The 14,085-nt window shown below is 45.4% G+C and overlaps 1 protein-coding gene across 2 annotated transcripts in view; it reads left to right on the forward strand.

The window, feature by feature from the left end:
* Positions 1–3,770: 3,770 nt before the first annotated feature.
* Positions 3,771–14,085, forward strand: part of LOC119407189 (tyrosine-protein phosphatase 99A) — a 265,903-nt gene continuing 255,588 nt past the window's right edge. For both annotated transcript variants that reach the window (XM_037674061.2, XM_049420228.1), the window contains exon 1: positions 3,771–5,547. In XM_037674061.2, the coding sequence (XP_037529989.1) occupies positions 5,385–5,547 (163 nt within the window). In that variant the 5' untranslated portion in view covers positions 3,771–5,384. The remainder of the gene's footprint in view (positions 5,548–14,085) is intronic.

The raw sequence follows: 14,085 nt of genomic DNA on the forward strand, positions 1-14,085 counted from the left end.
GTAATGTTATGTGCCGCTTACCTAGAGGACGAAGAGGAAGAGGACGTGTTCGTTGCTGCTTTCGCCATCATGGTTGTCACCCCTACCTCTGTGGTTGTGTAAATACTGTAAATACAGCCTTCTTCTGTCGTCTCCCCGTAACAGTATTTTCTATTAAAGGAACACACCACCTAATACTTACCTAGTGATGTTGCGCCTCAGACATGCGTAATCTTTGCTTTTTGATCAACAAAGTACACAAGTATGAACCTAGTCAGCCGTTCACGATGGCTGGCCCTTGGGCAAGTGGTTCAACTGTGGCCGAGTGGCTGAAACGAGGGACGTGCCGACAAACAGAAAGACAGACAGACAGAAAGACAGACCAAAATTTCTGCGTTTAAGTTCCCCAAGAAAGACTATCGTCTTTAATAATCTGACGTTAAGATGTTGCCGACTCAGTCCGGCGCTGTTTTAACCAACTTAGCTTCACGCGCAGAGGATTCCGCATGAAACCGCGTTCCTGTATAATGCCACGTGCGTTTTCCTATTTTTCTGGAACCGGCCCGTTACACGTGTTACCACTGGCTTGCACAAACCGAGCTAGAATTAATGTCTGGAAACCTTCCCGATTATTTTAGAATGCTCCAATAAGATTGTGCGCATGACGCGAACAACAGAATTTATTCTGGAACTAACCTGGTCACCAGCGATAACGCTGCAATATCTTCGACGCCACATGTATAAATGCCGACGCGCTTTACCGCTGACCAGATTACCGTCGACTGACGATTGTGCTCGAGGATATCGTTGCACTGAGTGCGTCACTTCTTTTCTTTCTGGGCAGAAGTTCGCTCAGTAAAGTGTTCCATTGGTGCGATCTTGTACGCATTCCAAATAAGCACGAAGGCGTGGCGTTACATCCGGCCGCACGCGAATGGCCAATGTGAACCGCGACAGACGTCACGGCCCTGCATTGACCAATCGCGTGCGGCTGGATGTAACGTCACGCCTCCGTGCTTATTTGAAATGCGTAAATAGGCGTTCTGCTTGCTTCACCGCTAGAACCACGTGATATCATCTATATACAAGAGAATAATAGCAGAACGCAATGTGCAAGAATAAAACCAACATATAGGTATGGACTAATTAACGAAGTTTCACTAACGAACTTTCCAACTTAGGACAAATGTGCTGATGTGACAGAAGCCGGTTATGTCGCGAGGCATTTTCACTTTGAATGAATTTCGAATCTACTACCAGTTTCGGGATAAGCGGTGCTTTAATAAGAAAAAAATCACTGTTTTTTTAGTAACGCGTATTCTACACACATCTTTTTATGCACTGTAGCAAGGAAAAACTTATAAAAATATGTGCACTAATTTTCCTTTACATTTTTTGACGCACATATTTTTGTCACAGTCAGAATTCCGTCCAAGTGGATCGTGAGGCAATTATTTTTAAGTTAATTGGCGGAATATTTGGTTGCTATAGTGTATAATAAATGGCTTTCTCGTTCTTTAGATTGCACCATGTAGTCCAATTCAACGAATATATAGAATTCTGCTGCATAACGCTTATCAAATGTGTGTTGTTTCCCAGGCTTTCGTATTCTTTCTCCGAAAGTTTTACTCTCAAATCTCGCATTGAAGTGCGTCTCCCTTAGGAACCACACCTCTACTGTTGAAGCAGTGTCGAGCAAGCGAAAGTATTGTCTCTGCGATCAGCAACTAAAAGGTCTCCTGTTTATCGGCAACAGAGTGACGTGTTTTCGCAGTTATTGGAAGCGCAGTAATATCTTGGAAGCGTAAGCTACGAAAGCATCGCCTCCGAGATAAAGTAGCGCTGACTCAATTGCGAAAGCCGCACAGATATACGATAATCGAGGCATCGAGGTTATCCTAACGTTGTTGTCATGTCGTTTCTTGCGCAGGAAACACTGTGGTCGTTATAGTGGTTACAGTTCTTGCCTATGTCCTCGTCTATTCTCGCCAGACAAACGGGTTCCGAGACTTGCAATATTATACGAGGCAAAGAGTTTCATACTATGAAACTCTATGATGATGCGAGGCATCATTCATGACTATAGTTACTGTACATGGCTCCTTTCTATTCATGACTAAGGTCACTAGATAAAATGTTTCTGTCACCATCACGATACAAAATCTTAATTAAGGAAAGCTCGTCTCAAAGTCCGTGCTTTCGTGTCCCGTAAGAGCCGAAAACACTAGAAAATGGGGTATAGATCGACGTCATGGACTGCATGCCCTTGAGCAACAATAAATGCAGCGTGGCCTCCAAAACTTGAAGATACACGGTCTCTGAGGCCAAATATACAGGTCGCGAGTTGTTGTTTCTTGACAACAGATGGCAAAAAGCAACAACCGACCGGCATACGTGGGCGTTTCAGTTTCGTTTCTCCACCACCTGCCCCACCGGCCGCGCTGCTCTCAGGACTCCCTTCATCTGCCGAAAACAACACCGGTAAATTTCATGGCTACCACAAACCTGTGTGTTAAATGATATCATTCGCGAGATCACTGGGAAGACGGCTGGAAAAAAAAATAAATGAAAACCAAGTGCACAGTCTCTGAGGCCAAACATACACGTTGCAAGTTTGCGTTTTTTGACGACAGATGACGCGAAAGCAACAAACAGCATAGAAAGTCTTGCGAGATCAAGGTGAAGACGGTTGAAAAATAATCAATAAAACATAGCCTCCGAGCTTAAAAAGCTTTGTCTCTGAGGCCATATATGCACAAGTTGAAAGTTTGCGTTGTTTGAATAAGCATTCGTGGGCGTTTCTGTTTCAGTTGTTCGCCACCTGAGAAGACTCGCTTTATCTGCACCGATAAACATCATTGCTTTTGTGTGCTGCCTATTCGAAAAACATCTTTTAATTGTACAGAACATCCAGCCTTAATATCCATACAACGTACTGAGAGCGTGATCTGGGTGCATTTTAGATGATCTATAGTTCATCCGTGAAATGTCCTGTGGAGAAATGTAGATATCCAGAAGATGTACTGAATATCCAGAGACTAGCATTCTATGGATATCTAATGGACATTCATGGTTTACTGGGATGTGCCTGAGCATTAAATAACATCACTTGCGAAGTCAGGGTGAAGACGGCTGCGAGACAATCAATAATGCAATGCCTCCGAGCTTGAAAAACACTCTGAGACCACAAATACCAGACGCAAGTTTTCGTTCTTTGACGACAGATGACGCCAGGCAACAAACAACCAGCAATTGTGAGTGTTTCAGTTTCGGTTCTCTATCACCTGCCCCAGCGGCCGAGTTACTATTTAAATAAATAATATAATTTGCGAGATCAAGATGGCTAGAAGACAACCAACAAAGCATAGCCTCTGAGCTTAAAAGGCTTGCAGTCTCTGAGGCCAAGTACACAGGTTGCGATTTGGCGTATTTCAGTGCTTGTGCTATCCTTTTGAACTTGTATTATCAGTGCTTGTTGTCCTTTTGTCTCCGTGTTCGTCTTTTCGCCCTGTATGGCTGCAATACGCCGTAATCGTCAACCAACTAGCCCACAAGTACCGTTTAAGCAAGAATAAAGCATAGCCTCCGAGCTTAAAAGGTGCACAATTTCCGAGGCCAAACATACAGCTGACAAGCTTGCGCTTTTCGAGGACAGATGGCGCAAAGCAACAACTGGGCGGCATCTGTGGGCGTTTCAGTTTCGGTTCTCCGCCACCTGCCCCACCGGCCGCGCTGCTGCAGCAGCCCGGCTGTACTGCGGTTCTCGAATGCGGAGATTTTTCTTGCCTGGCTTCTCTCATCAGTCGGTGGTTGCGCGCCGCTCCGCACGCAACTCCGCGGGGCAGCTTGCCTTGGTGTGCGCGAAGTTCTTGCTCTTCGCGGTGGTGTACATTTTTATTTTATTTTTATGTGGGTGCGCGGACTAGGGGTCGGCTGCTGAGGCCCAAACGCCGACCCTCCTACGCGCTTCACGTGCTTTTATTTTTTTGTTTCTTTCGTTTCGTCGCTTCAGTTTCGTGTCGCGCGCCTTTTTTTGCCGGATTACGTTGCTTTCCCCGCCGCTTGTCCTTTGAGGAGGAGGATCAGCTGTCATCTTCTGTGACGTCAGCAGAGGAAGGATATATGGAAGCGCAGTCTCTCCGCATCCTTATCAGCCAAGTTGTGAGTTGCCGATATCGCTTCGCTGGATTCCATTGACTCGCTTATCTCCGACTTTCGTCTTTCACTATTCAGTGTGATGAAACTATAACGCCAATACGATAGGTATCTAGTTAACGATACACCTTCGTTTAGTTATCTTATCTTGCATGTCTGTTTCCTCTCTTGGTCCTTCTGATATTCATTAGTTTAAAGGTACGCAGTCCTTGTGCTCTCAGTAAACAGACTTCACGATCGACTTGTCTTCAGTGGAGATAGTGTTCGCTATTCGGGTGCGGCTTCCTTCCTTATCGAAGAAGCGTTATCGCTAGCCTTTATCCCTTCTTTCCGGGCTTATCTCGTGACGCCTTGAACTTCTTGCGTCTAGCTTATTGCAGCCGTCAACTCGACATTCCAAGTCGCTGATACAGCGGAAGCGCTTCTTAACGAACCTAGCAGTGACCTTCCTGCGCACTTAAGCGGCGCAGCCTAGTGGCGAAGCCGAACCTGGTTTTAGCGTCGGCCATAGCGCCTGTACTTTTCCCTTTACTTTACAGCGCGGGCGAATGAAAGGATAGCGATTGTTCGCATCCGATAAAGTAGATGAGATCCTCCGAGTCGAATGAGGAAGAGAGTTTAGGAAGAAGGCGCTGAGGAAGAGAATAAGAAAGCGGAAACGGGAAAAAAACGTAGTCCCGAAGCGGAGCAGACGACGCCGTTTTGGTTTCGAGCAGACGAGGATTTCATTGCCGCGAGCAGACGACACTGTCGCAGACGACATCAAAAAGGAACGGAATATACAGTGAAATTGGGTTCTCATGAAGAAGAAGTGAAAGGGAAATCGTAATAGACGAAAGAAAGCGTCTGGGAAAGGAGGATATCGGGTCTTCTTCGCCGGTGCGCCGCAATTTTTATTTTATTTTTTTTTTCTCCAAGATGTCGGCAAGGCCCGGTGTTCTCGCGCGCAATGGACGGTCGTGGAGCCGCAGCCGGGTGCAGCTGCCGCGGCGCGGATATCGTCTGCTGCATAACGGTCGCGAGCAGACGACGGTTTCTAACGCTGTCGTCTGCTACGTGCACCGCTGCGCGTCTGCGTGACACTTTCGAAACGCCATTGCATTGCGCGGTTGACTTGACAATGCGTTGTTGCCACGGGTTCGGACCCCGTGTGGCACGAGACGACTGACGTGAAACGAAATACGTAGTGCCCGAGGTTTTTTTTTTTCTCGTCGGTGTGTGTTTTGTGTGTGTGTTCGACGTGGGAAAACATGCGCGTCGCCGGGAACTTGACTTCTGCTAGAAAAAGCAGACGACTGATCAAGACCCGGATGATGACGTCGTCCACGGGAGGCATGCTACTTCTGCTTCAAGTCGTCTGCCTCTTTCTCGTTATCGCAACACCGGCGGGTGCCGCCCCTGCCTTCGATAACGGTGAGTTATTCATGCATACTTTTGCTGTTTTCTGGCCGATAGGTATTGGCTTCGGGTTTCGTCAGCGGCGTTGACACGAGCGTCGTTATCTGGTCAAGGTCACCTGTGTACTTTCGGAAGGTTATCTTACATTACGTGTTCTATGAGGTAACATGATTTCTTCTGCATTCGAAAGGGTCTAGCAGCTTATTCTGAGTTTTCTTTACAACACCAGCGCCATTTTACATGATGGCTGACAAAACTACCCACGTTAAAGTTGTCTAGACTATGTAAATTCATCGTACCGTTAAAAAAAAGGCATGTCTGTGCCGATTTTTTTATTTGTAATTTCTCAGCATTAACATGAAAAAATCACATGTGCGACATATACATTTTCGTTTATTTATTAACAGCGAAGTGTTATGAGCTTTCAAATAATTTTGAAAGGTAATGTACAGAAGTACTGAAAGATACACGAAAGGCTTCAATACTACAGTTTAGCTTACGAGAGTGTGGAGTTTCATAGGCTAACTAGGCGGAACGAAGCTTCTGGTTTACGTAGCAGTGCTTAATAGGCATCATTGTGGAAGCTACGTAAAAAACACTCAGGTGATATCGAATGGCGGATACAAATACACTGCCTGAACTGTGTTTTTTAATTCAAATTATGTTTCATACGAATACCCCAGCTGACACACCGTGGTGGTCTAATGGTTATGGTGCTCGACTGCTTACCCGAAGGTCGCGGGATCGAATCCCGACCATGGCGGCCGCATTTCGATGGAGGCGGAGTGCTATAGGCCCATGTACTTATATTTAGGTGCACGTTCAGGAACCGCAGGTTTTCGAAATTTCCGCAGCCCTCCACTGCGGCGTCTCCTAATATAACCATATCAATTGGCTTTTAAACGTAACATCCTAGCAATTATTATTATTACATACATGCATACAAACAATACAACGACGTTTGAGTCGCTTTCTTACACGCGTTTTCAATACAATATCTTGTTCAGGGACGAACAGAACAAAATATCACATCGAACGCATCGCTGTTAGGCTCAGCATCGCTTCGGTTTTTACCGCGTCACGAGCAGCGAACCAATCACGACTGAGGAAAACAGAAACAGACGACGCCGACGCGATCGGTCTAGGAAAAGCAACCGGATCGAACGCACGTCCCGCTTAATGCGACTAATCAGCCAACCCCCAATTACACCACGCGAAGCCTTTTCCTTGATTGCAGCCGCGTCTCTCTGCAAATTGCCGTACCGTGATCACGGAGCACGACAAAGCCAGGTCACGTGAGGCGACGGCATGATATATATATATATATATATATATATATATATATATATATATATATATATATATATATATATATAGCAGGTTTCCATTCCATGTTCGACGTTTGTATGGAAGTACAGTTTATAATTGCCTCCTGCGTGCTGCTACGTGGTTCTGACAAAACGTGACGCATTAATTACAGTGAGAGCGTCTGTTGTAAGTTTCGTTTCTTTGCGATTTAGTGTTTCTTGCTTATGTGTGTCGGTCTTATTTTTTTATTTTTTGGGTGTTATCTTTGTATATTCGTGTTCTTGTGCGCCCATTGCTCATCGCGAGTTTTTCCCTGACACATTTAGATGGCGATTAGTTCGATAATTAGTCCTTAAAGGGCGGCGCGTGTTTCACGTGAGAGTTCCGAAGGCGGAAACGTGTACTAGACCCTGTTTCTTCAACTTATATATAGCAACGGATTAGTGGTGAAGAGGCCGAAGACGTAGTAGACAGAAATTAGTAGAATACCCTCGGTGACAGCAACGAGAGAGGAAAGGTTCATTCTACATTTCGACCAAGGTCCAATCTGCATCAGAAAAGAATGGACTCCGGTCGAAGCGTCTAGTAAACATTGCCTCTGTTCTCTCTCTCTCTCTTTATATATATATATATATATATATATATATATATATATAACACGCGAACAGGACGGCATTCGCATTCGGTCTCAGAACTTTATTTTGTTCGAAAGCTCACACCTGCTTTTATGGGATGATTTCCCGTTCATATGACCACCAGGACAGAAAAAAAGGAGATCAAAATAAGGGAGAACAACAGAGTCAAACAGAAAACGGAAATGAAGAGGACGATCGAACTACCGTTCAGTTTTATTATTTTTTGTCCCATTAAGAGGACACGTAGGGAGACGTTGTCGATGCAACTTGCGTCGTGTGTAGGAAGAACTCGATCGCAATCAAACAGAGAAGCAGCTTATACTGGAACGTGCTTGGCAGTACACGGTTTTCCTGCATTCGGGTCGTTCTGTCGGTGTAGGGTATGCGTTATCACTTTCTCTTAATCATCCTGCTGGACAAACACGCGCGCACTTGTCACTCTTGTCCCGCTGTTATCAGCAGCGTGGTCTCGTTCTTTTCTTGCCCCCTCTGGGGAAAACTGTGCGGCCGATCTCTGATAAAGCATCGCCGCGGGCATTCCGCCGTGGATATGTCATGCCGGGAGCGCTTGCGCGGTGTGCGTATAATTATAAAGCGCGCGCGTCGCTCGAACACCCGTCAAAAGAAGGAAAACGGTTTTCTTGGTTGTAAGGTTCCGCGGTTGCTTAGATTAAAAATAAAAAAGAAATATGCGGCGACCCTGCAAGAACCATCGGGCATCGTATGAGTCGGCCTGTTTTATTTTCTTTCTTTTTTTCTTTTGTGTTCGTTGCTCTTATATTTCGCTGACAGTGCACGATTTCGAAGTGCAAATTTAGAACGTGCTATAGCGTTACTCTTGTACGAACGCTGTGTGAAAGGCGTAGATAAGATAGCAACTACATTCGCCGTTGGAGCTTCGTGAAATGTACTGTCAGAAGATACGTTTCCTTCTTTAATTTCCGTGTTACTTTTTATAGGCCTTCTTGTGCGTTTGATGGGCGAAAGATACAAAAAGAGCTTAGAGGGATTCTTTGATGGGTAATGAACATTGTAAAAGTTGAGGTTTCAGGTCCCAAAACTGCGATACGATTATCAGAGACGCCTTAGTGGAGGGCTCCGAAAATTTCGAGCACCTAGGCTTCTTTAACGCGCACCTAAATCTAAGCACAGAGGCTTCCACCATTTTCGACGCCATCGAAATGCGACCGCCGCGGTCGGGATTCGGTCCCACGACCTTCGGGTCAGCAGTCGAGCACCATAACCTCTACAACACCACGGCGGGTACCGAATAGAGTATCACCAAAATATAGTTAATCTGTGTCTTTAAAGTGAATCGTATATGTAGTAAGCCAATACTCACCAGAAGGAGTAACAAGCAATCCTTTTTTTTATGTTAGGTACACTTATAGGTATACATGCACAAGTTATACATATAGCGTTTGGTCCGCAAGGACACAAAGGCTCTGACATGAATATATATATATATATATATATATATATATATATATATATATATATATATATATATATATATATATATAAAGGAAAGCAGATGATTTTTCAAGGGCTCGTTTAAATCTGCTTTCCTTCATTCATAGCGAGGGTCTCGTCCTGGCAGACTTAATGCCTTCAGGTAGTATGCGAGGGATTATTGGTCAGCTGCCAACTCGTAAAAAGATCACGTGCTACGTGACGCCAACAGGCAAAAAAAGAGTCTTCCACACTCGCCGCCATGGCTGCGATTGGCGCTGACTAACACTCCTAGGTTTAAATCAACATATATACCCCAGAAAGTGGACGGGAGGATGACCGCCGCCGTAGCTCAGTGGTAGAGCATCGGACGCGTTATTCGAAGGTCGCAGGTTCGGTCCCTGCCGGCGGCAAGTCACCTTTTCGTCCACTTTACTTTCTTCACATTTATATTCTAAATACTACAGATAACACCCCCTGTACTTTCCTTGGCGTTATTGTCTGTTAGTTCTCACTATATATATATATATATATATATATATATATATATATATATATATATATATATCTATATATATATATATATATATATATATATTATAAGTTCAGTTTCCTTGGATCCGGTGATTAAAAAGGGATAATAAGTGCAGGCGCACGTACAAGAACAAAAATAAAGACATTTAATTATTCATCGTTTCGACCTGGGACTCTTGAAAAAGTCGGGTCCGGTCGAAATGTCGAGCAAATGTTTCGTTTTTGGTTTTGCATGTGCGCCTGCTCTTCTTTATACGTTTCGACCGGGGACCGGCCTTTATCGACGATGAAAGTTATCGCAATGTACAAATAACACTTTTGATAGAGGTCGGTCCCCGGTCGATAAGTCAGAGTAAGTGTAATGTTCTTCCCTGTGACTTTTTATTCATGTACAAGTCGTGGTTCTGTGACCAACGCGAGATCCCCTCGGGTTCATCCTTATAGGAGACGACTGCGTGGGCAGCAGCAGTCGGTGTGCCTGCGTCAGCCTTGCAGTCCTGTCGCTTTCATCTTTCCTATACCTTCTTTCGTGCACGTTGGCAGCCCACGCTAAAAGGGCGCGTCGGCAATTATTCTTGCGCGCTACGCCCCATCGCGTATAAGCCCCCAGTCACGCCGCTGACCCGGCTACGTTAATAGCGTGCAGCGAGAAACCGGACTTTAGTCTGAAGAGGCCTCGCATGCCGCTGATATACAGTGACATCCCCGCATCCAAGAGGCGGGTTGCTTCGTCCGAGTCTCGGTCGTCGTGCGCCCGGCATTCGAAAATCGAGATAACGAATCTTTATTGCTGAAAAGGGAGTGCCTCAATGTACCACGTCCCATAGGTAACGTTTTCTAAGCTTAAACCCTTACAAAATTGTATTTAGACAATCTATAGACTGTCTATAAATGGGTTTAGACAGTCTATAGACTGTCTGAACACATTTTATAAAGGAATAAATAGAAATGATTCACAGTATAAGCAGTGTGTGACCTATGTAGTGTTAGGTGATCTGCCTTTTACCACGTCCTATAGGTAACGTTTTCTAAGCTTAAACCCTTACAAAATGGTATTTAGACAATCTATAGACTGTCTATAAATGGGTTTAGACTGCCTGAACACATTTTATAAAGGAATAAATAGAAATTATTCACAGTATAAGCAGTGTGTGACCTATGTGGTGTTAGGTGATCTGTCCCGCTTCACCGTCGTAATTGTTTTTTTTTACTAATTATTCGAATAATAAATAAATGATATAGGTAAGAAAATACACATACGTATAATAGCCCAAGCTAGCGGCACCTGCTACACCATTTATCCATTAGGCTGTGTCGCAGCCACATGTTTTACTTTGGCCCCATACATTATCAAGTATACGTTATACAAAGGCCCTTACATTCACTTGAATTCAGTGCTTACCACGATGGTCAGTTTAGTCAGTTTTCGTGAGTGTTTTTCTTTTTTTTTTTCTTTTTTGTCAAGCGCCTTGACAAGGGAAAAGCAACTGTCTGAGTAAGGAAGCTGTTCCTATAGACACTCGGGCAACTTGGCAGGGGGAAGGGGGGAGCGGGAGGGGGGTTGTAAGTGCTACTTGCCATTGGTCGGCTGTATATATGCTTCGCTAATCGTGCGCCCAACCTCTGGATTAGCCAGCACTCTGTCCCGTGTCTTCCTTGTGTTAATCGTCTGGTTTGTGCTGGTTTTTTACCCATGAACTATGCATCATCAACTAGCCTGCCAGCAAATGTTATTGGATTAGCCAATTCTTTCAAAGTTATTTTTTTTTACCAAACAATTCTACCGTAGGAACTTTTTCGTTCTCTTTATTTGTGACTACGGGCCCCAAATTTCAAGGACTGAATTCCCCCGAGCTTGTTGTTCGTGAATGCTCTTCGCCATTGGCTGATCACCTCCACTCTAATCACACGTCCGGCATCGGGATTGGCTGTCTCTTCCTCTTACGATAGAATTCTATCGTAAGAACTGTTTTGCCTGTAATATAGGATCTTCGCTTTCGGGTTTAAAGCGGAGGCTCATCTTTTCGTCTCTATTTAGCCAAACCCCAACTGCACGGAAACTTCAAGTCGGGGCGTTATATGCGTATCCGCGCGTCACGCTCCCCTTTTTCTTTCTTTTTCTTTCAAGCAAAGCGCGTGAGCGTCTTGTCTAGCGGTCGTTCGCGTCCACGACGCGTTCTGTGCGCCGTTCCTCGCCTCTCTTTCTCTCTCACTCTCTCTCTTCATCGCCGGAGGATGTCGCCTACGTGCGGCATAGTGTATACATCACAGAGACGAGCCGTACTGTCCGCCGTTTACGAGGCGATCCGCGACCCTTTTCGTGGGCGGCGACAGCCACATAGGCGTTGTCGGACGCTCGGCGCTGATGCAAGCGCTGAAACAGGCGAGTGAGTACGTCGACTGCGCTGTGGCTTTGTAGATGAGTTTCTTTTGCACGCTAGCGTTGCGTCGTACGCTGCCCGTCCGGGTCGGTGACATTTGGAAAGATAGGAACAAGTAAACCCCCGTGTCCGCGTTAATCGTTGCGTCATCACAGCGTCCGCGGAATTGAGCGATCGAGCGAAAAATTACGCTTGTGACGTTAAGAGACGAGAAATAATCGAAAGGGAAGGGGAGGGGGGTCAGATGATGTTCTATAAATTAAAACAGCGAGGCATTTTGGTACAGTCAATGTGATACATAGACAGTGGCACCGACCTATGGCTTAGTATAGGAGTAAGTGAATTTGGCACCGATAGATCAGGAATTCTGGAGGCATTCTGGCTGGCGATTCTACGAGAAGAACTCAGGTGCGGTGCATTTGTAAGAAACGGATGTGAAAGGGCCAAAAGTTGAGCAAAATTAAGAAAAGACACGTAGATGCGAACTTCTGAGCACGTTGTTCTCAGAGCATCCTGAGTGAGGCAATACCATAGCGGTACACACGTATTACTCAATTACAATGTTACTACACCGGATAGCCAACAGTATACAACACTACCCAAAATTAGGCAACAGTTGGCTAACATATGCTAATGCTGGTACAGGCCCGTAGCCAGCAATTTCTTTCGGGGGATCGGGGGGTGGGGAGGGGGGGAGGGGGGGGGTACCCACTTACTGAAAACCTGGAATATTTGAGAAAAACATCTTATTTCAATATTTGTGGTAAAAACACCTACTTCACCAAAATTTCGGGGGGGGGGGGCTAGCCCCCCCTCCCCCTGGTTACGGGCCTGTGCTGGTATTAAGCGTACCGAAGCATCCCACTCCTCACATAAATCTAGCAGTTTTTCTTTCGTCTTGATTGCAATGTATATTACTACATGATAGTTATTAGTTCCTACTTTGCATCCCAATTTGATTCCGATGCTAATTACTTCGTAATATTTATTATGCTCAGCATATATATATATATATATATATATATATATATAATATATATATATATATTATATATATATATATATATATATATATATATATATATGATGACTGCTTCTGAAGCCCCAGTTCAGTTCTTCTGAAAGCCCCATCTGCCTCATCATCATCATCATCACGATCTTCTTCTGCCTCCTCAACATCAACATCCTCATCAGCCCCTCCTGCCTAATACTTCGCATTAAGGCATTAAAAACAAAACAATAGAGGGCGTCTCGGTAGGGAGCAGTGAGATATAGGTGGGTACGCGTATAGGGCTTCTAAGCACGTGCGCAGAATGGAAAAGAAGACGGAAGGGAGTATAATAGAGATAACGCAAACGGACAGCGTGGGGGTCAGTCGTCGATGAAGGTCCGCGATAACAGTTGCACGTAGAACATACGCCGCATAGTGGGCGGAAGAGTCCATCCACGCAAGCGCGGCAGGGCAGGGCAAGCGCGCATTCCTTCGTGACCGGACCGTTCGCCGGAAACGCGTCCTTGCTGTATACGCTCGCGCATCGCACAGAAGCTTCGGCAGAAGCCGCAGTCGACGACGACGGCTGGCCCATGCAGCAGCGGCGGCAGCAGCCAACGCCCTTTGCTATTCCATTTGTGGCGAAAAGGAGAGAAGGAAACCGGGGGCCATGTGCATTTTGGAAAGAAGAACCTACTGAGGTCATTTGGTGGTGGTGGTGTGCCCACGCCATTCTCGGCAGTTCGTTGTTGGCCGTGCCTAGCGAAATAACGAGCGCAAAAGCGAGCCAATTGCTCTCGCGTGTGGCACCCCGTTCGCCACCGACGACTCATTTCCGTTGTGTCTTTCGTTCCAAACGCCGCCCTCTCTCTCTCTCTCTCCTCGTAGTCTCGTGTTTCTCGGAATATTACGATGGAGATGCGAGACTGGAGAGTGCTCTCTATTTCGAGAATATGTTTCGTTAGGTGTGCTAACAGACCAAGGAATCACGGCGTTACGATCCCATTTTATGCATGCGCTCATGTGCTGCCATCTTGAGCTGTAAGCTTTGTCATTCGGTATTCATAAGTAACAGCTAGTTCAGTGGCGTAGCCAAGGGGTGTTCTGGGCTACCACACCCCCCCCACTTAAATATGGCTTTGTGGGTGTATACATCACATACGCAGATATAAAGAGGGTGTTTTTCTTTCTTTTTTTTTTTCTTTCTTTCTTTCTATTTATCTCCTTTAATTCCGCTTTCCAGCAGCACGCA

Source organism: Rhipicephalus sanguineus, chromosome 10 (genome assembly GCF_013339695.2).
Source record: "Rhipicephalus sanguineus isolate Rsan-2018 chromosome 10, BIME_Rsan_1.4, whole genome shotgun sequence".
Classification (NCBI taxonomy): Eukaryota; Metazoa; Arthropoda; class Arachnida; order Ixodida; family Ixodidae; genus Rhipicephalus; species Rhipicephalus sanguineus.